We start from the raw sequence: 27,170 nt of genomic DNA, 5'->3' as shown, positions 1-27,170 counted from the left end.
GCCCTCCATCCGAAATAATTGCCTGCCCCTGTTCTAGTATCAAGGTGCTGCTGGAGATGCTGTGTTTCAGTATCTTATTTTTATTTGGGATTTGTGCATGTGGTTTCTTATGCATGTGATAATTTCATGATGGACAGGCAGACCTAGTCAGCCATACCTTCATAAAGTAAGGTGAATATGGTAGATACCTGTATGCTTTTTGTTGGAGATATTGATGTAGAAAGCTTTTACAAAGGCTTTTCTTGAGTTCAGTGCAACTTTTGAAAGTCTTTAGTAGTGCTGCTTGTTATACTGTTCTTACCTTTAAGAATGCCATGTTTACAAAGCAGAAAACTCAAAAATGAGGCAACAGCAGTACTGAGAACCTATTCAACTTTAATTTTTTTCCCTTCTACACAGGGGTGTGTGTAGTTTGTGGCTTTGTCTCCTTGCCCCCAGGTCCTTACCTCCATTCAGTGCACAGAACTTATTTTTGTGGTTAATGTATTGGGCTGGTGTGGGAGATGAGGCTGTTTTTTAAGAACAGGAGTCCTACACTATTCAGGTTGCTGCTGCAAAAGCTGTTTTCCTAGTTGTTTTGAACATGTCTCTTTGCATCTATCCACCATTTCTTCCATTCTGTAGTGTATCAGATGTAAGCTATTGCTTTCAAGAATTCATTTTGGCCTCTTTCCACCTGTCCACTCAGCTCTTCTAGTCTTGAGGTTAGCTAATCGTATTAGTTTACATCTTATACTTTAGGTTTTAAAAGTAAGCACCTTTAAATTGTCTCCAATGAAGCCCCTTTCATTTGAGGGCTTCTCTGTAAACCACTTGAAAACTAATACTGTTTCACTCAAAGCACTCTGCCATGATGCCTAGACATGGATAGGCTAGTGGCCTAATACCTCTGCTTCTCTTGTTGACCAGCTGGTTCATTGCTCCTGCACTGTTCATCTATCTCATATATATATATTTAGTTTGCGAGCTCTTTGGAACAAGTATAATTATTGTTTCCAACACATAATTGACCTAGTGCAGGGGGATGCTGGTTCATGATTTAGGGGTATGATCCTAGTGGTATGTAATGCAAATAAATAGTAAAGACTTGCTGAAAAAGTTAAAAGTTTTGTGGCAATTTTGATAGGGTACCACTAGGATGTCATCTTGGTTATGGTAGTTAGATGCTTTTCCTGAACTGGCCATACAGTTTGTGTTGATCAAATCAGTTAAAACGTTCACAAGAGTCCACTGTCTTTTGCTTGCTTCAAACCTAGAGTAGAAATATTTAGCCAGCAGAACTATGTTAGTAAAACTTCCTACTTGTGTCAGACACTAGTATGTGTGTCTGGATGATGCTACAGATTTCCAGTTATAAGAAGGTTTATATGCCTCGAGCATCCGTTTTTTGTCTGAGTCTGTCACTTCAGACATTTTCTTCATTTCATGTCTGTGCTTTCGTCTGTCTTCCTTCCTTCCTTCCTTCCTTCCTTGTGTGTTGTTTTTTTTTTTTTTTTTCCTTTCGTTTGTTTTAAATTACTAGTCTATGCTGACTATGACCCATATGCTGTGGCAGGAGTATGTAATGACCATGGAAAGACATATGCACTGTATGCCATCACTGTACATCGGCGACTTCCAAACAGTGAAGACACATGGAAAACTTACCGTCGCTACAGTGACTTTCATGACTTCCACATGAGGATCACCGAACAGGTAGCTGGTCCTATAGAGACCTTTTAATTTTATGGGCAGTGGACTTCAAAATTGGTTGTGTCTAAGTAACAATATTAGTGCCTGTCCAAAAAAAAAAAAAAGCCGGGGAGACAGCTTTCCATTTACTTCAGTGTGGTGTTCCTCAGTTTTGCATGGACTCTTAAGATGTGCAGACATTTGAACCACCATCAGTACGGTGTCCAGCTGTGGGCTCTACAGTGACAGATGGGAGAGTCCATTGGATTAGAGGCCTATGAATAATGACTTAAGAGGAAAGGCTGAAAGAACTAGTATTTAATCTGGAGAAGAAAAGACTGAGGAGGGATTTGATAAGTCCTTTAAATACCTGAAGGGAGGATTTTTTTTATAGAGGATGGAGGTTGCTCCTAGTCCTTTCCCTTGTCACCACTGGGAGAGAGTTTTATAGTCTTGTGCTATATCACAAGAAATTTAGGTTAGAGATTAGGAAGAACTTTTTGACTAGGAGGGTGGCCAAGCATGGGGACAAGATGTGTATAAAGAGGTTGTGGAATCTCCCACCCTGGAAGCTTTTTAAGAGCCAGCTAGAAAAATACTTGACTGGGATGGCTTATTCAGGGATGAATCCTACCCTGAGCAGGAGGCTGGGCTTGTTGACCTCATGAGGTCCATTCTAGCGCTCCTTTCCTAGGATCTTATTATAAAATTAATGTTATGACTATAAGAACATGCTTTACTGGGTCAAACCACTAGTCTAGCCCAGTATCTGTGCTTTAGAGGGAAAATAGTGAACTAGATCTCTAGAGTGATTTTTATCTAAGCTATGACTGAGGAACCCAAAAAAGCCAATGCAATGTTGGGCATCATGAATAAGAGAAATGGAGAGCATCATCATTATGCCATTATACAAATCCATGGTGCAGGAAGAACTTTCTGACTATGAAGGTGGGACAAGACTACCCTCATTACCCCCCCTTGCATCCACTGTTTGTTTCTTGTGGTAGGGATGCCAGAGGGAACATCTTCAACTGTTCTATTCAAAACCTATTAATGGACCTACCATCCATTAATTTGTTCAGTCTTTTTTTTTTAACCTGGCTATGCTGTATGCCTCTTCAATATCCTCTGGCAATGAATTCTGCAACTTACTATATGTTGCATAAGAAAAGCACATTTGCTTGTCAGGGGGTTTTTTTGTTTTGTTTTTTAAAATATATTTACACTGCTATTGTGTTCAGTTCAGTTCAGTGGATGCCCCTTAGTTCTAGTATTCTGGGACTTAGTAAATTCCTGTTCACTTGGTCCACATCCTTCATGATTTTATAGACTATGGTTCTCCTCCTCCCCACCCACCAGCCTTGTCCTTTCTAAACTGAAGAGCGCTGGCCTCTTTTATAGTTTCTCCTAGTATGGTGACTGCTCTATCTTACTGATCATTTTGGTTCCCCTTCATGTACCATTTCCAATTGTACTACATCCTTTTTGAGATACAGAGATCAGAACTGCCTACGGTATTCAAGGTGTGGGTGCACCATGGCTTTGTATAATGGCATAATGATGTTCTTCATTTTCCTCCTTAATGGTGCCCAATGTTGTATTAGCTTTTTGGGTTGTAACTGCACATTGGGTTGATGGTTTTTAGAGATCTCTCTCCAGCAACTCCAAGGTCTCCTGCCCTCAGTTGTAACAGCTATTTCAAAACCCTGCATTGTGTACATATGTAGTTGAGGTTGTTTTTCCCCATGTGCGTTACCGTGCATTTGTTGGCTTTTTGAAGTTCATCTGCCTCTTTCCCATTTACTTTAGCTTGGTTAGATCTTTTCTGCAGGTTCTTTGTATGAGTTTGGAACTTGACGACCTAAAATAAGTTGGTGTCATCTGCAAACTTAGATTTCACTGTGCATCCCCACTTCCAAATCATTGATTTAAAACAGTGAATAAATTGGGCCCATCACAAATCCCTGTGGAACCCTACTTTTGACCTCCCTGCGTCCTGAAAAGTGACCATTTAGCCCCATCTCTTGGCCAGTCCTTGATCCATGAAAGAACCTGCCTCGCAATTTTTGGGGCAACTCCATTTTTAAAGCCTTTGAGGAATCTTGTGGAAGCTTTTTGAATGTCCAAGTAGATTAATATTAACTGCCCGCCCTCTCCCCCTGTCCATGTGCTGTCCAACACCCTCAAATAACTAGCAGATTGAGGCAAGATTTCCCTTCATAAAGACCATGCTGACCTTTCTCCAACAGACCATATTTGTCCATGTAACTGCTGGTTTTTGTGTTTTTTTTCCCTTTAAATTCTGCCAACTGTGAAGTGACTGGTGATCTTTAAAATGGGGCTCCCCAATTTGTTAAAGGCCAGGGGCCTGCATCCACTCAGTTCCTACACCTTCTAGGCTACACAGTATGCTATTGTTTCCCCTCTCCCCAACCCTGCACCATGTGGTTTCTCCTCAGTGCCTCCCCCATCCTGGCTGCACAAGTCACCTGGAGCTCTTGCTGCTATGCAGGCTGTAATGCCTTATGGGGTCATCTGAATCCCAGGGTCCTGAGTTCCCTGATACTTGCAGCCCTGAACCCAGAGGCAGGGATAAGAAGTGAGGAGGTTGGGGAAGCTTGGAGGCTCTGGAGGTAGCAGTAGCTGGAGCAGTGGGGGAGCTGTGCCTGGGCATGTTGCACTTGTGCAGCCCTGATTTAAAAGCATGCTATGATATTGAGAAATAGTGCTATAGAATTGGCTAGATAAAGATTACTTGTAGAGTTGATACTTGCAGGGTTTTTATTATAACACAGTAGCGATTCTGAAGTTGTTACTGAATGTTTCCCTGGCATTTAGTCCTAGAACAGTCATCTGATGTTAGTGAATGTTTTTAGCTGAGAAGAACATAAATTGAAGCAGAGGTATCACTGCTTGGGGCATGGGATTAAGTTAGGAACAGAGGGTGAACTCCTAAGTGCTTCCCCTGGACTCCAGAGCTGTGTGTAAAAACAATGGATCTGACAAAGCCTATGGAAACTTTCTGATGAGCCCAGAGAGCTCCTTGCACAGGTAGTGTGCCACTGTATCCTCCTTGGATCCACCTCTTATCCATCTGGTGCTCTGTTTTTGTTTTAGTTTAGGGTAAAGGTATTACAAGAATATTGTAATTAACACACATCTATGAATCTGAGTTAAGGTGCCCTGCGAAGCTTAACACTGCTCTGTGGGCTCTCCCAGTCTGGGACTTTAGGCAGCTAAAGTAGCTTCGAATGTGTTATGTCTTCAATAAAATTGAGCTCAGTGGAGCTAAAATGCTTGAAAAAATGTACCTTCTTTGTCCTTCGAGACCAAGACTATATTAATCCACAGCATGAAATAGCTTGAATAGCTTGTGACTTCTGTTCTGGGACCTAAATCAATATTGGTAGAAACATGTAGCTCCATGTTAGGGCTAGCATGAAAAGTCAAATGAAGGATTTTATTTGCCCATATTAAGGTAGTGCTAGTCAGTTTTTCATCTGTCTTGTTCTGTCTCTGTTGGCAACACAGTACAGAACTGTTGGTCCACAATACACATCTTGTAATATGTACCCAACTTATTTGTCAGGTAAAAATGGTATTTGGCAAGTAGGGTAACAGAACGCTCCTGAACAAAAGCTGTTAAACAACAAATTTTAGTCTTAATTTGAATGTTGTTCTTGCGTAATATACAACTGCATTTTTCACCACTAGTAATATATGCAGTGGTTTTCTTTGAGCCTTATGCTTGTATATTTTTAAAACAAAATAACTATTAGTAGGTAAAGCCCTTATAGTTGGTCACAAGAGGTAGCTTTCCAGAATTGTTTAAACTCTCATTTTCTTAAAGAGATACCTACTCTTTCCCCCTCCTACCCTCACCAGCAGAAGAGAGTTGAGGAAGATAGCAAGTTCTGATCTTCATATAGAAAGAAAAAAGTAATGTTCAGATGGAAGTGTAATTGGTGTAGAACAGTGGGTTTAGTTCATTTGTTATATTTGTCACAGAGCTTATGAAATAAAAACTGAGCTTGAGAAATGGGCATTTAGGTTTTAAGTGAAATACTAAGGATCTGTGAGGTCTAAGAAAAGGGCAGCTGTTGGCAGTTGTATGTACTGTTAAACAATCTGCCTTTTATTGCTTTCCCTGTATTCTCAGACTCTTAACTCCCATAAAATAAAGAAAAAAATGCAAAGACTTGTAATTCACCAGCTGGTACAAAATAGAACCTGCTGACATGAATAAGTGTTAACAACACAGTGCTTTTAACAGTAAAATGCTTTCAACCAAGTCTTTGTAGGGGTTAAGGTTATTGACTACACAAACCTTTTAACTGATCAAAAATGTTGAGCTATAACTCTAGTTTACTCTATTGTTAGGTAATAAAAATGTAAATAGTCTTGAATACTTTAGTGTAAGTATTTAAGATCAATGCCATAGGTTCCAGCTAATGTAAAAGTGGAACGGACACCTTGAACAGCAAAAGTATGTGCGTGTATATACAAAGTATAAGAAACTTTGTGTATAAATTAGTTTTAATATGTAATGACACATTTGATTCCTTTGGGATACTATGCAAAATATTTGTTGGTGTATGATTTTGCGCCCCTTCCTAGTTCTAGATTTTGGTTCCTCATACTTATGCATTTAAAAAAAAAAGTGGAAACTTTGAAGCTGGGGCAGCTCTAAGTTCCTTTATAGCAGTGGGTAAAGCTTATACCACTTGTGTTGACCCTGTGTCAATAGAAACATATAGCTTGTGCATAAAAGATCTGATCCTTAGAGTAAAAAAATCTTAAAGTTTAAAAAGTAACTTAGCATTGATTTTTTTTTTTTTCTGTGTAGTTTGTATAATGTCCTAGACTGGACACTTTCCTTGCTTTAAAAATTGACTTTATTAAATCTGTTTTAATGAGTCGTATGCCAAGTTTCTGGGAACTGTATATGCTTGTAAGATGCAATGTAGGCACAGCATAGCATAAAGGTTTGGTCAGCAGCATGTTGGCTAAAACTTAGCAAATTTCTTTCCTAAAGATGCTTTTTAAATTATGCTTCCTCCAATTATAAAAAAATTCAGTCCCCCACAGATCTACTTCCTAACTCTTTTAAAAAAAAAAAAAAAAAAAAAGACTTGTGACCAATACATATTTTGCGGGCCTGAAGTCTTCATTTTGTATGCTTGAGGACCTGATTGTCCAAAATTTGGCCCTCACTCTACTCTTTTTGTACCTTGCTGACAACAAAAGGTGGCACAAATAATTGAAGACCAACGAAGTACATGAGAACGTTTTGGGGTACAAGTAGAGCATTTTGTGCTGTGGCCACATGGATTTTAAAGCCAGAATGGACCTTGTCCTCTAACCTTATTTCTCGCAGTATACAGATCATGGCATTTCATCTAATATTTTCAACATTTAAATCCATAACTTGTAGCTCAAACACATAATATTTTTTTTGACATCCATTTCTGATTTTAAAGAGTTTGTGATGAATCTACAACATCCCTACTAAATGGTTCAATTAAGAACGTATTAATTATTTAATCTAAACAATCCTGGATCTATCTAGCTTCAGGATCCAGTACCTAGATGTTATTTCTTTGTATGCTATAGAGAAGAGGCTAGAGAGCTTTCTAACTTTTTTGGTTGCTGGTGGATGTGGTGGGGAGGGGAGGAACCCCATGGTTTACCAGAAGAGGCAGTGTGTTCATTCACTTCAGCAGGGTTTTTTGGCACTTTTGTCTAATAGCTGATTCAATTATCTATTAGTTGAAAGCACCAATAAAACCCCACTGAAGCACCCAGTCTATATAGATGTTGGGTGAGCCAGGTCAAGCTGAAGTGATGCCTCTTTTGAGCATATGCTGGGTTTGGTGAGGGAGGTACACTGAGTTTTAAAGAAAAGAACTTTTTTATCACATGTCGGCAGCTTTTATTTCCCCAAACTCCAATAATTAAGTAGCTTGCTCTTAGCCATTCTATTGTACTTGGAGATCACATGCGGTTGTTTATCCACCAGAGTTGTAAGTTCCTGCTTGCAAAGTTGTCCCTCAACCTAGCATGTTTTTGTTCATAAATATAAATGTACATTTGGCTATTCTGACTGAGTCAAGTTTTCAAAGTTTATCCAGGTTGCAAAATAGATCTGACTTGTCCTTATTTACCAATTTCACCAGTTTGCATACTCTGCCTAGCATTTTTCAGGTAGTCAATAGGATTTTGAATCGGTCAAAATAAATTTATAGAAACACTAGAAAAAATCCTGACTATAGAGACTGTTTGTTTGCTGTCAAGCTAGCCATTTTTCAGTCCATTTTGCATGTGCTACAATGATTTCGAATGAATATAATTGATGATAGTTCATTTATTTTACCAGCTAATTTTTTACCTTCGTTTTTAAAATTTCTTTTGACAAGTTTTTTACCCCTCACCCCATAAGTGATATGCACAGTTGTCCAAGTTTTCTTTATAGACTGCTCTTTCAGCCCTTCTGTGACTTGTCAGGGGCAAAGGACAGCCTTCTTGAATTATCCCATTGATATCTTTAAGATTTCAGCTTAACTTTGCAGTTCCCAAGATGTCCTTCTCGGGTTCCTGTCTGTATGGTACCCACCAGAACATAGATGAAGTACAAGTATGCAGAGCCACTGAATTTAACAGAAGTTGCTTAAAAGTGACTGTAGCTGGTCCTCTTCCACTGCTAAATTTCATTAGACCTTATAAGCAATTAAATTAAGCTATTATATCTAGTTTTAAAGATTTCAGTGGTGTGCTCCACATTGTTTGTGAAAAATTGTAGCTTCCAATACAAATTTTTCAGTGAAAGTGTAGACAAACCAATTGGGTAATATTGAAGATTGAAAGGAAATTAGTACTAACAAGGTGAAAGGTTAAACAACTAATCTATTCTACTGCTAACTGGCTAGCTCACTGGTTATTGTTTAGCATAGAGTGGGGTGCAGTCTGGTAGGGGGAGGGAGGAGATGGAAGCCATGCAGGAATTGGAAGACAGCAGGGTAGGAGGGAGGGAAGACCAAGGAGGAGGGGTGAGGAAACTAGTACCTGTAACTTTTGAGGTTAAAGAGGAAAACAGCAGGTGGCCTAATGAGTCTTCAGTTAATTCAGTTAGCTGCTTGTTCACAGGTGGAACCTCCCTCCCAGCCACAGTTTTACATGGGCTGTGTTGTCTGGCTGGGCTTGCCACTGCCTCCTTCCCCCACCCCCGTCTTGTCAAAGGGCCTCAGGAATGGTTCCCAGCATTAGCTGCATCTGAGCTGCTGTGTTGGTAGTTAACCGTTTAACCAATATACTTAGAGGAGGTTAAACAGATAATCTTTATAAACTATATTTACATTCCTAATTGATAGTTCTGGTTTACTGAGTGATCTCCAAACAATGTAGAGTCCAAGTGGTTGAATTGGCAATCTACTGGTAGAGTGGATTGATAAACTAGCATGTGGGAATGGACATGGACTGGGAATGGACTTCCTGGCCAGGTAGAAATAGAGATATACCTTTTCCTTTGCCTTAACTGCAAGACTGCCTAAGATTCATTCTGGGAAGCTTTCTCCCATCTCTTAAACCAGGGGTGGTCAACCTGTGGTGCATGAACCACAAATGGCACAGTCAGCCTATGGCACACCTTGGATCAGGGAAAAGGCAAGAGCATGGTGCTAGATAGGACAGAAAGCAGTGCAGCAGATTGGGCAAGGGGAATAGAGTGGCACTTGGGCAGGGCACACGGCTAAATTGTGACGTGCTTGCCAAAAAGGTTGGTATGCATTGTCTTTAAACTCGGGCCACAGACAGGCACTCATTTCTGCCACCTAAGTATTTCTCTGAATGTCTTCAGGGACCTGGAGCATCTGCGTATTCCAGCACCCTGGATGGAGAGCTTCACAGGCATTTTCTCAAGGCATGGGCTGCCTTTAGGAGGAGCCCATTGCCAGCCTGCTCTCACCCCTGCTTAAGAGGATAAGCTGTGAGTTGGCAGCTGCTACAGACAGCCCAAGAAGGATTTCCACCATGACAGAGAAGCTCCTCTCCTTGCCTCTAGAAAGATGTGCAGTGGCACAGAGTGAGGTAGGGGCATTCTCTTCTGGCAGCAAGGTTTGGTGAGCCTTGCCATCATAGAACAGCAGCCTGTCTTGCCCCATAGTGCCCCAGGTCAGTCCACAGCAGTGAGCATGAGGCAGGGACATTCTGCCATGGCAAGAGCCTCTTCTGCAAGAGTTCATGCTGCAGAAGGCCCCTTCTCCCATCAGTCCGTTGATTTAATGGGGAGCTGTTTTGCAGTGGGAACCTGATCTGGGAGGATCACCCTTGGCAATTAGCTGATTGACAGGAGGAAGGCAGAATTTTTCAGGGAAGGCTTCCCACAGGGCTCCCTTATAATTTGACCCATGGGCAGGCTGTCCTTGAGCTAGTGCTTTCCTTCCTCTCGTTGGAGGGAGGAGGAATGGAGGACTGTGAGGATGTTGGTTGTGCTTCACAACTGAGAGAAGTGTTCAGTCATTAAACTGGGAGAAGGGAGATCTTCCTCATAGGTAACTGATCTAAGTTTTTGCTGAAGCGCCAGTAACCATCTGCAAGAAATCTCTTGAACAACTGTACATTCTCTTTTTCTACTGGGAGAGAGGCTGTAACACCTGTTTATGGCCTCATTGTTTAATCTCAACCTTTCTTGTGCCTGAGGGTTTTTTCCTTCTGTAAGTGAGAAGAATATATTCTAGTCTCTTGCATGGTGGGGGTGGGAACGGGACCTGGTGGCTGCCTATAAGTATATAAGGGGTATACATCGGGACCTGGGGGAATACCTGTTTACCAGAGCACCCCATGAGATGACCAGGTCAAATGGTCATGAACTTGTCCAGCCTGAAACAGTCTTGGAGATGAGGAAGAACTTCTTTACAGTCCAAGCCCCACACCCCCAAGACCTGGAACAGACTGCCACTGGGGGTGGTGCAAGCACCTACTCTGGATTCCTTCAACAGTCAATTGACTTATCTTGCTGGGATCCTGTGATCCCAGCTGACTTCCTGCCCCTGGGGCAGAGGGCTGGGCTCAATCTTCCAAGGTCCCTTCCAGCCCTAATGGCTATGAAATCTTTTCAGGTGTAATTTATCAGTCCAGTGATATTCTATGCTGGAGGCGATTTTAGAAAACATTAAAATATCTTTGTAGGGAAAGTGTTTGGGGCTTGCTTTCTCCAAGTGAAAAGGTGTTTGCAAAAGGGAGACATTTTAAGAAGTGAAAATATCTATTTGGACAACAAACAAACCTAAAAAAAAAAGTGAGAAACGGTGATTACTACTTAAAGCATTATTTAGCAACTGATGTCAGACTGTGGCATTTTCTGTTAGAATCACTGGTGTCAAGTTTTTTAGATTTCATAAATAGCTTTTAAATTGTAATTATGTTAGTGTATCTCTTCTGCTTGATGCCATGGTGCACACAGTGGTGTAGGAGCATGTGCACCAGAGCTTTTTGGCATACCTTTTTTCTGTCTATTATAGTGAAGCTTGTGCCTCCTTAAAGACAGTGTAGCAATGAATCTTGGCTCAGGAAAAAAGCATAACCAATGCCTTGTAGCTCTACTTGCTTGTTCCTAAACATAGTTTTGGCATATGGGAAATTTAGCCCTCTGTGTAGTGTTGCTTATTTAGGATTAACAAATTAATATGGCAGTTCTTAATAGATTCCTAAAACAATAAATGAACTTCAGAGAGTGGGTTGGGGGAACAGTAAAATTATTTCCTTAGTTGGCATTCCAGGTTAGATACTTTACAGTTCTTACTCTCGAAGTCATCTTCCCTGGGTCAGTTATCAGGAAGAGGGAATAACATGTTACATCAGTAAGGGGGTAAAAAATGGAATATTAACACTGCTTAAAATAAATTCATAAAAACTCTTTAATACTTGATTCTGAGCTTCAGTTGCATATCACATTTTTCGCATGTCACACACCTGCAGGTAAGATGCACGTCTTATTTTTTAGAAGTCAGAAGGTAGGGGAAAGATGTATTCAGTCATGGCCTAGAGTTGGCTGTTTCATCAACACGATGCTACAAGATGGCTGTCAGCTCCTTTATCCCTTCCAGGGGGTAAGCGTGGGATACAGTCCAGTGTTAACCTTGTCACAGCTGCTCTCAATTTTTAGCTTTTGACCATTTTTATTCAGTAGTAGGATATGTATGACTAAGTTGGCACCTAACAGTACTATGTAACAATGATATGGGGGATGCACAGTATATTCCCTGTATTGGACTCTGCCCTCGTTCTGCTTCCTGAAAGACAAAGCTAGCAGCCACTTTCTAGCACTGTGTCCTTTATCTGTCCTTTATCCTCCTGTGCCTCCCTACAGTGAAGTTCTGGTGGGTAGATACTGTTGCAGTTATGGCAGTGGTAGTCTTGGGTACATTGGTTATAATTAATTGGTAAGTAGTTGTCAGCAGCAGTCCACTTGTAAGCAGTGACCTGCTTTGGACCAAGCTAAGTTACATTGATCTGCTGCTCCTCAAAGTCTGCTGACTCCTGTTCTAGCAAATTGCAATGAAGGTATAACTTTTTTGTAAAAATCAGGACCTAACTGGGATGGAGAAACAGGATGCCTAGAAAGCCTATTTTATAGTGCCCTAATTTTAAAAACAAGTGTTACCAAGTGACATGTTGTAACTGTTGGGTCCCTGTGTGCTTTATAAAGTTTTTAATGTGTCCTTGATAGCTTTTGGAGAACGTTTTCCACATTAGTTCCTATCTGCCTGCATTCTGCACGGGCTCCTTCTAGAAATCTCAGAAGTCGTGCAGGAGTGGGCAGAATGTGGCCCATGGGCCAGATGTGGCACTCTATCTGGCCCACAGGGCCCCTAAAAATTTAGAAAATTAATATTTATCTGCTCCTGGCTGCCTGTTACGTGGCCTTTTGGCTTGCCAAAACTCAGTAGGCGGTCCTCTGCCCAAAATAATTGCCTGTCCCCGAGTTACAGGCTTGATGCATATTGTTGGCTGAAGTTCTTTGCTGTTTGTTAAGCCAAAGTCCATATTGATCATAATGGGTTCTCTTGGCATTAAAATTTAATGGAAAAATCAACTGTCATAAGTAAATTATAACATGATTTGTTCTTAATATTTTTTTTCTAGTTTGAAAACCTTGCAAGTATACTGAAACTGCCTGGCAAAAGGACTTTTAACAACATGGACAAAGAATTCTTAGAAAAAAGGAAAAAGGATCTAAATGCATATTTGCAGGTAAATCTTAATGACCTGGTTTTGAAGGTTTTCTTTTTTCCTTTGTGTTAAGGCTAAGTTAACTTTTTCACCATGCAGTATTCAGAAATTTCAACAAAGGCTTATGTGCTGGTATTTTGAATCTTAAGAAAAATCTTGCTTTGGAACAAATGTCTGTTGTAAATCCTGAATTTTGACTTGATTTATGCCCAGTAGTCAGATTCTGTGTAGATGTAGTAATTTACTTGAGGGATAGGTGGAGGGGAGAGATGCTCAGTTTTATAATATGATTATATAACTATATCCTGTTAATACATGAGACTGGAGTAGCCTAAATGAATTACTTCAGTATACCTTTTTAAATATAACATAAGAATGATCATCTTTTATTCTGAGTAGTAAGCTTACTTTTTTCCCTATTAGTTTAATATTGTTAATTATCCTCACTTCCATTACTACATTTGGGTGTAGTAACATTTCAGTTGAGATAAATACTAGGATTTCTGAGTCTTCTCATCTAAGGCAAAATCATTAAACTGTCTAGTTTTTCCGTTATCTGTTATCTCCTTTCTAAACAACTTGCTGTTGAACTGGTCTCCATACTGTTTACCAACCCCTGAACTAGTGTACTCAATTGTTAACCTGTGGCCCATGGAGTAGATCTGGCCCATGGAGCCCAAAAATCTGGTGTCTGGAGCTAGGGCTTTGGTTGGATGCTTTGCCCATGCCAGACCACACTGCAGGCAGTGGTGGGAGGGGGAAGAGGAGGCTCTGTCTGTGCTGGACCATGCTGTGGGTGGCAGGGAAGCACAGCAGCAGTGGCCAGGTTCTAGGACCAACCCATTTGAAACCCAAGCTGGGCCATTTTGGCTTGCTGCCAGAAAATGATATTAACCTGTGCGCTAGTTGACCTGATAGCTTAATACCATTTGGAAGCTTTTTTGTGTCCCAGTAAAATTGTAAAAAGGCTAAAAATAAGCAAAACATAAAATCTAAAAGCTTCGTTTTGGCCAGCTCCCTTTATTTGTGATAACTGGGTAGAAAAAATATGGTACCCTCCTTTTAATATTTTTAGTAAGTGTGGACTACAAGAGGATTGCAGCAACTTTTAGCAACAGTTTCTGCATATTCACAAGAGAAGTACATTTCTTATGGAATTAATTATACTTGATAGCAAAGAACCGTCTTGCTTCATCCTTTATTTCAAGGTTTGACTTGTCCACTGTTAAAAAAATTAACTTCTTTTCACAGATGCTGCATACTCTTTGTAATTAATACAATATTTTGTGTTTTATCATGAAATTTGAACGTTTTGCTTGTAGTACATTGGTTGTATTTTTAGGAAAAGTGGCTCAACTTACTGTTCATCTCTTACTACTTAGCTGCTGTTAAATCCTGAAATGATGAAAGCTTCTCCAGCTCTGGCTCATTACGTATATGACTTCCTGGAGAATAAAGCCTATAGCAAAGGAAAAGGAGATTTTGCTCGGAAGGTAAGAATGACATCTAGGGTGCTTATACACATGCTCTCAGGTGTTTTAATTAATGCTATAGCATTGCTTCAGTGTCAAATGTCTAAGCCCCTGTGGTATTAAAAATGCCTGCTGGGGTGCTTTAACTACAGGTCATTGAATGAGCTTAACCACAACTTGTCAAATAAGTTTTTAATTAAAGCATGCTGCGGCCATTTTTTAAACCTACGGGGGCTTAATACATGTGATGCTGCAGTATTTTAGAGTGCCTCTCCGGGAACTGCTTTAATTAAAATGCCTACCTCTCACCCTTGAGCATGTATATAGGCACCCCTGAAGACCAAAAAGGATTTAGTGAGGCATTTGGTGTCATGCCTTGTTGAATGAATTCAGTATATCAGTAACTGATACTAGACACAAACCACAGTCTGCTATCTTTGCAAACAGTTTTTAGATTGAATTGTATTGGTAATGTGCTAGGTGAAATGGCAATAGTATTTCAGGAAATGACAGCATAGGATTAAGAATTCAGTTATTTTCACAGTATATTTATTTGTACATAAAGAACACCAGTAGGTATGGAATGTGCTATGTTTATGTAATGCAGTAATCTATTTCTGTTAATTTAATGAGTTGCCTTGTGAAAGAAATTGGTGACTCTCGACCCCACACCTAGGTTGAATTCTATATGATTCTACTATGATGATGGTCACAATCGGCATATCCTCTTATAAGGCTGTTACCATTATTTCACATTTAAGCCATCAATAATCAGAATGAGCATCCAGATTTTGATATCTGGAGATCAAAGCTGTGCATCTTCGTAGTAACACTGTTAGAATTCACAATTGTGTGTAAAGATTGGGTATCTTCAAGCAGGAATTTTTTGCTCAGTTACCCATTTTTATGGAGGTAAATCCTTTTATAAACTTAAGTCTTTGTTATTCCCAAGCTTCCAGTGACTGGTATGGCTTGCATCTTAAACTGTTCATTTAAGTAACTTTAATTTGTTTCAACTAAAGACCTGAGTTTACAACTCTGTAGCTGACAACAAAAAAATACCTTCAGTTAATTCAGAACTGTGTAATAGCTAACAATAGGTGTTTTTCTTTCTAAATTTTATTTGGCTCCTTTATAGCCTCCTTTCATGTCTTTGGTTTGGTGTTTCTTACAGGGTACTCAAAGTATGCATTAATAATGAGCAGAAAAATTGCATTCTCTAGAAAATAGTGAACTAAAAAACAATACACATGTAATACTGACCATGATACCTATAAAAATAGGACTGTAGTGCCATTTTAAGGTAAATATAGCTTCAGGAAGAAGGTGGAAAGAACAATGGAGGACTGCTTCTAGAAGAAGGAAGTCTGGCAGAGAAGAGTGGTGTACCAGAAATAGAAAAATGTCTGTCCAAGTTAGCATTATGAATAAAAGTGTAAATTAGAGCAGAGAGAGGGCAGTACATAAGGGATTAAACTGATGTAGTCTGTTTTATTAGAAACATTAGGGAACTGTGTGAAACTAACTGCATTCAGTAGGGAACTTCAGCTCTTGAAGCAGTATTTTTACAAGTTGCCAAAATCATGCAATTGGGGAGAATATTTTTGTGTGTATATTAAGCTTGCTTGGTGCAAAAAATGTCTAAAGAACTATTTTAGAATGCCAAATTGTAGTATATACATGCCTTAGAATTCTGTCAATATCTTGTTCAATATTTGTTCTCTGTTCATAGTGTAATAACTGTTTCCCACTGGAAGTTTGTACATGTAAAGAATAAGAACAATCTTCAGGATTTTTATCCACCAAGTCCTGAAGCAGAGCTCTGAACTCCTTTCAGTAAAATGATAACCAATTGCAAGAGGTGAAATCCCTTACATTGTGGTTAGGATAGCTCATTCATTTTTTGTCCAAATTGAATTTTGTTTCCAGTATTGTTGAAAACATGACGTTAAAATGTTAGCCTTCAACTTTTCTCCATGGGACTTTCATATTCTAAATGAGTTTTGTACTGTACAATTAGTTAGTTCTCTTGAATAGTATGACTTCAGACTGATTTTTGTACTGATGTCATACTAAGGTTTTTCTGTTTTAGATGGACACATTTGTAAACCCACTGCGTAACTCCATGAGAAATATGTCAAATGCTGTCAAGTCGCTCCCCGATAGCCTGGCAGAGGGAGTGACTAAAATGTCTGACAACATGGGCAGGATGTCAGAAAGGTTGGGACAAGACATAAAGCAATCTTTTTTCAAGGTAAGATTTATATCTAAAAGTGTACTTTTTAAACCTGTATATTGACTAGAAGAAACTTGGTATAAAAACCATATAAATTACAAAAGAAGCAGTGTGAGAGGTAACTAATTTTACAGAAAGGGTCAGTTGGATGTGGTACAAAAGCCACCTTTTTGCTAGGCAGCATTTGTCCTATTATTGTATTCTTCCCATATCTTACCTAGTTGATCTTTGGACATTTCTGTCTTTTTGGTGTTTTTTTTTCTAGACCTTAACCACAATAATTTAACAGCTATTCAAGTTGGAGAGAAGGAGTAAATGCTCTTTCTATACCAAAGCCAGTTTGTTTCAGCCCTGCGGAAAAGCTCTGTATAATTTGATAGGGATTGAGCCAATAAGGCCTCCTAGACTGTTTTAATAGGATTCTACAGAAAGTACTTTTAAAACCCTGTGGCATTTGATAGAGAAGTGTTCTGTATCTTAGAATACCCTGTTTAAAATCTGTGGTCACTGTCAGAGATCACTCCCTATTAAATTCAATACCATGACTTGGAAACATTTATTTTAATTATGTTTCTGCAGAGCATTTTCATACCAATAAGTAGTTGCACCTGCATTGCTTTTACTGGAATAACTTTAATTCCAGGTCCTCAAATAAATTTGCCTTTAGAACAGAGTTTTCAGTTGATCTATCATTACTAACCTACTCCTGCTCTCCCATCTGATCTAGCACTCCTAAACTGAACACACTTGTACAAGAAAGTAAGAGGTAAACTTACTTGCATACATTTTTACTTTAGTCTTCCACCTCCCCCTGTGCACATGCAGGCACACATGCTTCTCTGCAGCTAAAACTGGAATTTTTCCAGGCAAGGATTCTTGCACAGTCATGTCTCCAAAGTACATAGTACATTTGACTCGCCTGTAGATATAACTATAGCAGAAGTAAGAGGAAATGAGCAGGAAAAAGGAAGGGTTAGTCTAAGATAATACACATGTTGTATTTGTAAGGCTGCTTGTAGACATTCAAAAACCAAAAAACTCCCAAACCCCCAGACAGTGGTGCTTTACTTAACTCCATGCACTCCTGCGCCAAGCCCAACACACTCCCAGAAGAGGCAGTATGTTAGTTGGACCTAGCTCACTCAATTCCTGTATAGATTGGGAGCTTTTATCTAATAGCTGATTGAATCAATAGATTGAATCAGCTATTGCATAAAAGCACCAAAAAGCCCTGCTGAAGCATCTGATCTATACAGATGCTGTGGAACCTAGTTAAAGCAATGTGCTGCTGCTTCTGGTAAAGCAGTGTTTTTAATGTCTGCAGGCAGCCTAAAGGACTAAGTGAGGCGAATGTCAGTAGCTTTCCTGTTGCGCAAATAGCATCTGCAGTACACTCAGTGAGAGATTTTGGGGATGAGCTGAGGTCAGGAAAATATCCTTGCTCAGTGTTTGCTGTATAATAGTGGCTTTCAGCTTCTGCTGAAATATTGGTCCTTATTTGAGAAGATTCAGAACTGAACAGGCTGCTGGTTTTTCCCAGTGTGAGAGATCCTATGTTTGTTTTTAGCTTGAGGGTATTTATATAGCTTTCATATCTGTGGTAGGAGCAGAGATTTAGGGGGAGGATAGCTGAAAATATGTATGTATTAAAAAGTTCAAGATATTGTTATTAACTATCACTAATTTGTGTCCCAAATGCTTGGTGGTCAGTTGGTTAGCTAGCTTGTATTGGAAAACAAACTTTAAAACTTGTCCTCACTCTTCTACTTGTGGCTTTTTTGGATCATGTAATTTCCCATCACCTAATCATGGGTTTTTTTGCAATCAGGTGCCTCCTTTATTTCAGAAACCGGATTCGGATTGGGAGCACTGCCGGGTTGGTGCACAACTTGATGATAATGTAAGTCCCACTTGATTTTTCAAATGTATATTATTCTAACTGTTAAAATGACTTGCTTTTTTTATAGTGAACTATTTGCCAAAAATTATGTTTTTATTAATGAGATTATGCCGAAGGGGGAATTTGTAAATATTTTTCTAAAATGCATCTAGTGATGTCATTCCAAAATGTTTAGAGGCTATATTAATACTAAGCAGGTTGCATAGTGTTACAGTGAATGATTTACCCTCTACGAGTGCTTTCAGCTTTCCTACTATCATATGAGAGAGTATCATTAGCATTTTCCTAAATTTGAATTGAGACAATACGTTGTTCTAGCAGACATCAGTATAGTTGATCAAAGAGAAATATATTTAATAAAAGATTGCTTCAGAACCTTTTCAGTATATAGATGCTGAAATACATAAAGAAAAATATTAGAAATGTGATGGTGAAGTTTAAAATGCTAAGCTCTTGATGTTCTCCAATAAGCTATGGTATTTTTCCCACTGTTTTGATTGAAACACTGATCATACGTGAAACACAGTTGAAAAAATCTTTTATCTTTAACTAGGACAGAAGGACCATAAGATTATTAGTGATTATATGCAGATTTGTCATGGTCATAAATCTGCACCTGTTCTACAGTTCACATTTTTATTTGTCACATCAAAGCATTCCAGTTTGTCTTCCTGTGCATAACTGCTACCATGACTATGGTAAATGCCTTTTTTGCTCAAGTAACATAAGCTTTTGATTCTTTTTGTTTTGCGTGTTCATCTGATGTAGTTTTATATTTGACATTCTTATACTAGTAGATTTTCATTTTTCTTCAGTCGGAGCAAATTAATATTATACAGGTAGAGTATATATAATGTGACTTTGCAAATATGATGTTGTCCTGGTTGAAATCAGTTAAAGAAGCTAAGTGCTGAATTTTAGGGGTATTATGCAGTTGCTCAACTTCTTGAAAGAAGTATTAGCATCAACTTTAGTCTCAAATTTAATGTTAAGTGTAGGACTTCACAATTTTGAATTTTGCATCATTTAAAAACAGTAAAAATGGCCCATATGGGACTAAGCACTCTCCGATCTTAGCACAAATCCAGGAAACTTGTAGTAAAGTATTAGATGGAGTAGTTTGCCATATTGGTTGTCATTGTAAAGGATTGATACTATAAGGGAGGCTTAATGAGCTTCACATCATTAATTACATTGTAAACTGTGGCCAGCATGTTAAAAACAGGTGCCTTATCTTAAATTCTTAAATGTTCATGAAAGGCATGTAAATATGGGGTTTTCAAAAATGTAAACCAAGTTGTCAGTGGGCATTTGAAATCTCAGCTGCTCACTTAAACTAATTAAATAGAATCAGATTTTCTTTAAGCAGTCCCTATGGACTGAGATGTCAGATCTGTGTGAATTGGGCACCTAAATCCCATGTGCTTTTTAGTTTTGAGATTCGCTGTTTTTCAGAGTCTTGAGTTTAGTTCCAGTGTGTATGCAAATTTCTCTTGGCTGCATAACTGCTGACAGTGAATACCTTAGCAACTTTGCTGATGAGTGGAGGTGCACAGATGCATCTAAGAAAAAAATTGTTTCTGCAGGTATTGATTAGTTACTAAGGGAAGCTAATTTACGTTGGTATCAACTGTGGTGCTAAGAGGAATAAAATGTAGTATTTGCATATTCCTGTTCAGTCACTTCAGGTTAGTGCCACAGTGGAAGGTTTTTTATTATTCTCAAAATCTGAAGTTCTTTAAATGAGTCTGGGGAGATAAATCAGTTTAAGTTGGAGGTTTGCTAAGGGCTGATTGGATATAGGTACAATTTGGTTAATGATACTAATTGACAACAATCCAAGGTATTGGATTAATATTACAATTATTTTTTAATACCAGAGTAGGAATGTGCCAAAAACAAGTCAGCTGACTTCATTTTTGTTGGGACTGTTTTAGATAAGTTGTGAGATTCTGTAAATATTTGTGGAAAAATTGCACATCTGACTGATGGACATTATCTGAAAACTTGTATTTGGCACGTGTAAGCTACTACATTTGGATAATGCAACCTATTATGAATGACCCTGTAAGGGAACGCTTTAGGATATCAGACTTTAACCATTAAATGTATTCCTTCTACAGTTGTAAGCAACAATGTAAGAGAGAAATCAAGCTTAATGACTATAAATCCAGCATACTCGGGACTGAGCACCTGCCGGAAATTTGAAAATTCCGGATTTTTGAAACCAGAGCCATGGCCGGTCACAGGGGGAGGGCAGGGGAGTAGCAGTGGCCGCACACAGAGCAGCGTGGCGCATGTCGAAGGCAACCACTGCGTGCAGGCTTCTCCCTCTTCTCCAGGACCGGCCACCGCTTCCCCCTCTGCTTGGACTCTCGGATTTTTTTGAGAATTCCAGATTTTTGGTATCCAGATTTATGAGGTTATAGTGTCTTTAATGGTCTACAAGTTGCATTATGCAAATCATACAATCTAGAAATGTAAGGAATCCTTTGAAAACTCCCAACACATAGTTTCCTTGCTGTTTTTGGGGTGCCATTCACTTCCATCCAGGCATGTATTACATTTTTGGGTTAAACAGTTTTCATTAGATAAAGTGCATCAGGAGCAGAGAGGGCAGATCCTATGCCACCACCTCCAAGGAACACTTACTGTGATGCCTCCCAACAAAGATGCTTGTTTTTTGGTAGTTTTGTAGCTGCTGTGCAGGTCAAATAGGATCTTGTAGAATGACTTTGAGTGTAAAAGAAGAGAATAGGATCTGGGTCAGGGTTTGTAGAACCCCCAAGCACCTGGAAAGTTGCTTCGCTATCAGACTAGGAACTCTGGCAATACAAACTTTGATTTTTGTAGCAATTCAGGACTAGTATGTCGTGGGCATTTTCCATTTAGAGCTACTGTTACTGTTGCTGTTGTGTTTTTAAATAAAAAGGAACCTGAATAAAATCTTCTTTTAGGCTTCCTCCCATCACTCTTCTTTAAAGCACAGTACCTACCTTAAGAGGAGCGTAAGAAACTACTCCAGTTGCTAGCTGCCAGGTTCTGTCCGGTTTTGTGGTGATACAGCAGGTCTTTCTCCATGCCTAACTCTTTAAAATCTAAACAAATCTTTTTTTAATCTTCCCAGCAGTCGGTCACTTCTGGTATGTATCAGACCGCAGCAAACTTGAAAATGTTGACTTTTTTCAAAAGATGGTGTATATAAAACAATAGTAGAAGTGAGTGCTGCCATTCAATAATTATTGGTACTGATATAATTGCTTGAGTTGGAATACAGATTTACTCTTTTTTTTTTTTTTTTCTCCTGCTTTACTACTTTCCTCTTATGACTAGGTGGATGACAATATTCCTCTAAGAATAATGTTACTGCTTATGGATGAAGTCTTTGACTTAAAGGAGAGAAATCAGTGGTTAAGAAGAAATATTAAAAACCTACTTCAGCAGCTTATTAGAGCAACATATGGAGACACAATCAATAAGTACAGTGTTTTATTTCTGCTCAGTTTCTTTATTTAACTTTGGGCCATGTATAGAAGAAAATCAGTTTGATCAGTGAAGTATATTTCTTTATGCTCTTGAAAATGTAAGCTCACAAATGCAGCACAACTTGGTATATTCTTTCAAAGTAATGATCTCTGTTTTATGAAGATGGATTAAGAAGGACCTTCTTAAAAATTATTGTGCAATACATAACGTAACTTGTTTAAACATTAAATGCGTCTAATTGCAAAGCCAGGTATGGGATTTCTGAAATGGAATGTGTTCTCGTAAATGTTAATATACAGAGTTTACACTTTGGAGAACAATTTTTAATATGGACATTATCTAAACTTTTGTAAGATTAACAGCTACATTATAATGGTATTTTACTACTTGCACTGTTACTGGTTAAACTGCAGGATGGTCCTGAAACTAAGACACTATCATCACCAATATAGTTCTGTGTGATAAGTACAACATAAAATTGTTTTTCTGATTTCAGTGTTTTAAATAGTTTGAATTATGTAAATTATTTTTTAGAAGTTACATCAGCTATCATTTTCAAGAGATCATATTCTGGAGATGCATGCAGATTAGTTTAATACTTATTCAGTCTTTCATAAGAGGAGAAAGCACTATTATAATGTCCTCATTCACTCTGCTAATAATACTTGATCAAATGAATACCAAGTCAACATACCAGAGTGCAGGAGGCAAAGAATTTTATATGAAAAATCAATTTTGCTCACCTTTCTTGGTCTGGAAGCAAGTCTATGCACCTCTCTAGACTTTCCCTCTAATATTGTTGCTTCTAAAATGTATACAAAATAAACAGGATAAAGAACAGTAAAAAGGAGTGTCTCATGCTAGGCTGGATTACACCAGACACTAGATTCTGTCACTTGAAGTAACCTCCACAATTCTGAGTTGCACCACACGAGTGAGGGAATGGTTTCCCAACCTCATAGGATTCAAGGTTTAGGCTACAGATCTACCTTATTGAAAATGAACTCACTTTTTGGCTATCGTCACCTTGGAGCTCTGTGTGCTAGCTGACTTCAACTATATTACTAACACAGTTGTAACAGTAGTAAGACATGTTAGTGCCTTTGACACAGCCATTCTCCCTAGGACCTATCGTTGTGTGGATTTGCCCTTTTACATTCCATACTTGTGCTGGAGTGCTCTTCAGTTTGGTCCATATTTGTAATCCTATTAACAGTTTCTACAGGGGCTTAACTATACGTTAGGCTACGTATGAGTCTCTAGTTTATGGGCTGTTGCTGCTGTTCATGCTCAGAGACCCTACTCTTGCTTTCCCTACGAGGCTCCATAGTTCCATCTGATTTTCCAAGATGGAATTTGTTGTTAATGTACCTTTTAAATTATTAATCATGAGATCTCATGATAACTTCAGCACTAACTAGATTACTACTGATCTCTTATCTGGCCACTATATGCTTATTTTGCAAGGGCCAAACCATTACCTGTGCTGCTTCAGATGCTGAAACCTCAGTCTATCCCTAACCCAGCTGTCAGAATTTCTAACCTTTTTCCATGCCACTTCTTTGCAATGTGCTGGATTTTCAGTATGGAAAACTGAAAGTAAGGAGCATAGGATTGCATGGCACGCATGTGCACACAATTTAATGTTGATCATCATTTACTTCAAACTTGCTATACTTGAAGCTGCATCTGGTACTTCAGTATGCTCCAGAAACCTAGCCACCCAATTCACTTGAATGCTTTATCTATACTTTAAGCAGAAAGCCGCACTAAATGGATGAGGAGCTTTGAAATCCTTGCTAGAAAGGCATCCTAACACCTTTTTTTAAATAGTAAGGTGCCAGGTACTCTTTTTTTTTTTCCCCCAATATGTTTGTGATTTTAGTCAGGAAATCAGAGAGAGGAAATCTCTTCCATCGTTACTTGGTGCAGACCATCCGATTGGTCTGGTTTTGCAGATACTTGGGTCTGATATCGTACTCTAGTGAAACCCCTGCCAATTTTAAAATGTGATTCTGTTTTTCCTCAGTAAAGTGGTCTTTTTAATTTTTATGCATGGCTTTTGGGGGAAATGCAAGCACTTGAAGTGGTGTTTGGTTTTTGATCCTTGTATCTTTCTTGTAAAAGGAGTCCAGAACTTTTATCTACTTTTATATCCCATCTCCTTTCAAAATATGGTAATAGAAAGATCTTGTAAAGTACACAGCTGATGTGTATATACTTCAAGGTTTTTGACAAGTTAAGTTAAGTCTGTTTTTACTCTGAGAGGAAAATAGGAAGAACTTACAGCAAGCTATCGAATGCTAGCCTGGGTTGTAGTCTTTGGCCTACTGCATCACTTTCCTGTTTATGTTGGTAAAAATATTGAACTTCAGAAGAACCCTAACGAGACGGGGCAGGAAGAAATATAGTGAAGGTCTGAGAATTAACACTTGGCTTACCTTTGTGACAGTTTCATGGAATGCACTTATTGGGGGACAAGGAAAAAAGCTTTTTGTCAAATATTGTTTCAAGTCTTAATTACACTGAAGTACCATTTACTTATACCGTGCTCTGCTCTTCTTTCCCCTCCTTTTAATAGTTAAACGAGAGGCGGCTGACGTACTACTTAATTTTTTTTTTTTTTTTAGAAAAATAATTGAACATGTCAACTGGATGACCTCTTCTGAGCAAGTAGCAGATTCAGTTAAGCGGTTCAGGTAAGCCACTTGTTTTAGTAGCCTTAATTCAAGTCTCTAATAGGCATGTCTGTCAGTTAAAATGTAATGATGTTGCCCCCTCCTCAGCATGAAGTGCAGTTAAATATTTTAAGATAGTGCCTGTGCAAGCAGAGGGATTTGAACTTTGCTCCAGGAGCTTACTAATAATATTCAAGCTTCCTTTTGTTGACTAGAGAAACCTTGCTCTGTATCTGTATCACTTAAAACACTGTCCTTGAAAGTCTCAAAAACAAATGTTGCTGTTACAAAAATAGTATGAATTCTTCAGAAACATGGATTTGTCATTTGCAAAGACTGCTTATTTTACAAAAACAAAAAACAGCAACCCTGGATGTGAATATTTCATCAGAGGAAATAAATCCTTAAAGGTACAAAGTTGGTACTGTATAAATCCAGTAACAAAGGGTCTGTGACACTTCAGCCTTGGTTCCTGGATATTCTCTCATTCTGTATAGATGCAAATCTCTGAACAGGGCTCTCTTGTAGAGATTGTGTCTCGCTGAGTTTTTTTGTTTTTCTATAAAGAATAACTACCCTGATTGTGATGTTTTATTCATGGCCAAGGCTAGAACAGATCTAACTGGTTTATCAGCAGTTTGTACATGAATGATGAGATTCAGTATGAACCCTTGGGTAAAAAGTTTAAATATCTTTAAAAGAAAATAATTTATAAATAAGTTGCATCATCTAATTATGACTTTCCTCTGTGTAACAGAGTGCCTGTAAATAGAATATACATAAATTAAAGGCATATTAGTAAAGGCCATTGCAAAGTATTTAACATAAGAATTTTAAATTTTAGGTCGTCTTTGGAACTAAATGATTTAGCTTTTCTTTTTAACAATATCCAAAAGAGGAGTCTGCTTGTTCACTCAAGTTCAAAGCTGACTACTTCAATGGCTTTCTTTTCTTCAAGTTTTTTTCTACTGAGTTGACCAATTTTAATAGGACTGAAAGGGGTTGTGTTCTCCTAAGTTTATGGAGGTGAGCTCCTCCAGAAATTGTTCAGATCAAAACCAAAAACAGCGCCATCTAGCGCAGAATGTTCTGAATCAGTCATCATGCACTTGTTCTTACTCTGAGCATATTTGAACCTACAGCCTTTTTAAAGAAATAAATTTACTGGTGTAGAGTGAAGTATAAATAAGTTGCAACTAAATAACTAGATGGGGAAGGGAAGGGATGTGTTTCTCCCCAAAATATTTGTAATCAACTCATTACTGGAAAATAGCATGAGAAGGAATTTCCTCTTTAAACTAAATGATAAGCAAGGATTTTATTATGCTGTGCATTCTAAAATCTCATCATTTATAAGTAGATAAGATTCTTGCCTAATCATCCAGCTAACATACAAAGGCATTTTGTTTGTTTACTTTATACTATTTAAGTAAGTATTCCAGAATACCGATTCTTTCTTTTTACAAGAACTGGGATTTTTTATTTATTTGAAGGGGTTTGTATTTGTTACAGAGATGCCTTTTGGCCCAATGGCATTTTAGCAGAGACTGTTCCACGCAGAGACAAAGCTATTAGAATGCGAACAAGAGTAGCAGGGAAAACTAAACTACTGGAAGTAATGCCAGGTAAGCAAATTTTAGAATTTAAGCAAAATGTAATGTTAGCAATATAACACTTAAAGACGTTTCCTTGCTTGGTGGCTTTCTTGCTTGTTTGATTTGCTGCTGGAAGCTTCTAGATGGGTGTAACAATCTCTATTAAAGAAGTGAAGGTAACCGAAGCATTAAATAGTAAATGTATAAATGAATAACTTTAAGGCAGTAGTCTAACTGAATATTTTAATATTTGTAGCTTAGTCTGGAGGTTGTGATTGCTATTTTCCTTAAAGCTATTACATCTAGTTCATCTAAGACTTGGTTACCTAAGCATGCATGCAGTCTTTCTGGTAGAGGACAGGGCAGGCTTGCACCTTTTAGATACTAACTGGCTCATGTATGAGCTTTCATAGGCAGCAGCCTACTTCTATCAAATATGTAGCATCTGAAGCTTGTACCTGTCTGAACCAGTCAGGTAGAGTGTAGGGCATGGTGGACCTTTGAGACTAATACAGCTAACCACTTGTGTAGGTACAAAAACCTAAGAAAATATAAGAGCGTTATTTCACATAAACATGATGCCCAATTTTAAGTTGGATCCATGTGATGTTAAGGAAAACTTTTCTTGGTGTTCCTCTGAAATTCTAGATGCCCTAACTCTACTCATGAAAAGGTTTTTAAAAAGGAATAAAAAGAGAGAGGTAGTTAATTGTGTTAGTCTGAAGTCAGGCAGAAGACAGGGCTGGGTGACACCTTAAACTATTTGGTTCAGAGATGCAAACTTTCATAAGTAACGGCCTACTTCATCAGCTTCTGAAATAGGCTGTCGCCTGTAGAGCTTACACTCCAAGTAAGTTAATATCTAAGGTGCTGCCCCTGCCTTCTGCCTGCAATCCCTTCCAATAA

The 27,170-nt window shown here is 38.5% G+C and overlaps 1 protein-coding gene across 2 annotated transcripts in view; it reads left to right on the top strand.

Moving 5' to 3' along the window:
* The window catches only part of SNX13 (sorting nexin 13), a 122,463-nt gene that overhangs the window by 91,534 nt on the left and 3,759 nt on the right, over positions 1-27,170 (top strand). Inside the window, exons 18-25 of one of the 2 annotated variants that reach the window (XM_019534274.1) lie at positions 1,556-1,695; positions 12,811-12,918; positions 14,280-14,390; positions 16,462-16,623; positions 18,452-18,505; positions 21,839-21,984; positions 24,622-24,690; positions 26,182-26,294. In XM_019534274.1, the coding sequence (XP_019389819.1) occupies positions 1,556-1,695; positions 12,811-12,918; positions 14,280-14,390; positions 16,462-16,623; positions 18,452-18,505; positions 21,839-21,984; positions 24,622-24,690; positions 26,182-26,294 (903 nt within the window). Of the gene's footprint in view, positions 1-1,555; positions 1,696-12,810; positions 12,919-14,279; positions 14,391-16,461; positions 16,624-18,433; positions 18,506-21,838; positions 21,985-24,621; positions 24,691-26,181; positions 26,295-27,170 lie in introns of both variants that reach the window. The other variant, XM_019534265.1, reaches the window with a different exon arrangement.

Source organism: Crocodylus porosus, unplaced genomic scaffold (genome assembly GCF_001723895.1).
Source record: "Crocodylus porosus isolate Cpor-Errol unplaced genomic scaffold, CroPor_comp1, whole genome shotgun sequence".
In the NCBI taxonomy this organism is placed as follows: Eukaryota; Metazoa; Chordata; order Crocodylia; family Crocodylidae; genus Crocodylus; species Crocodylus porosus.
Note: the sequence above shows the minus strand (reverse complement) of the source record. Positions and strands in the feature narration are given on the sequence as shown.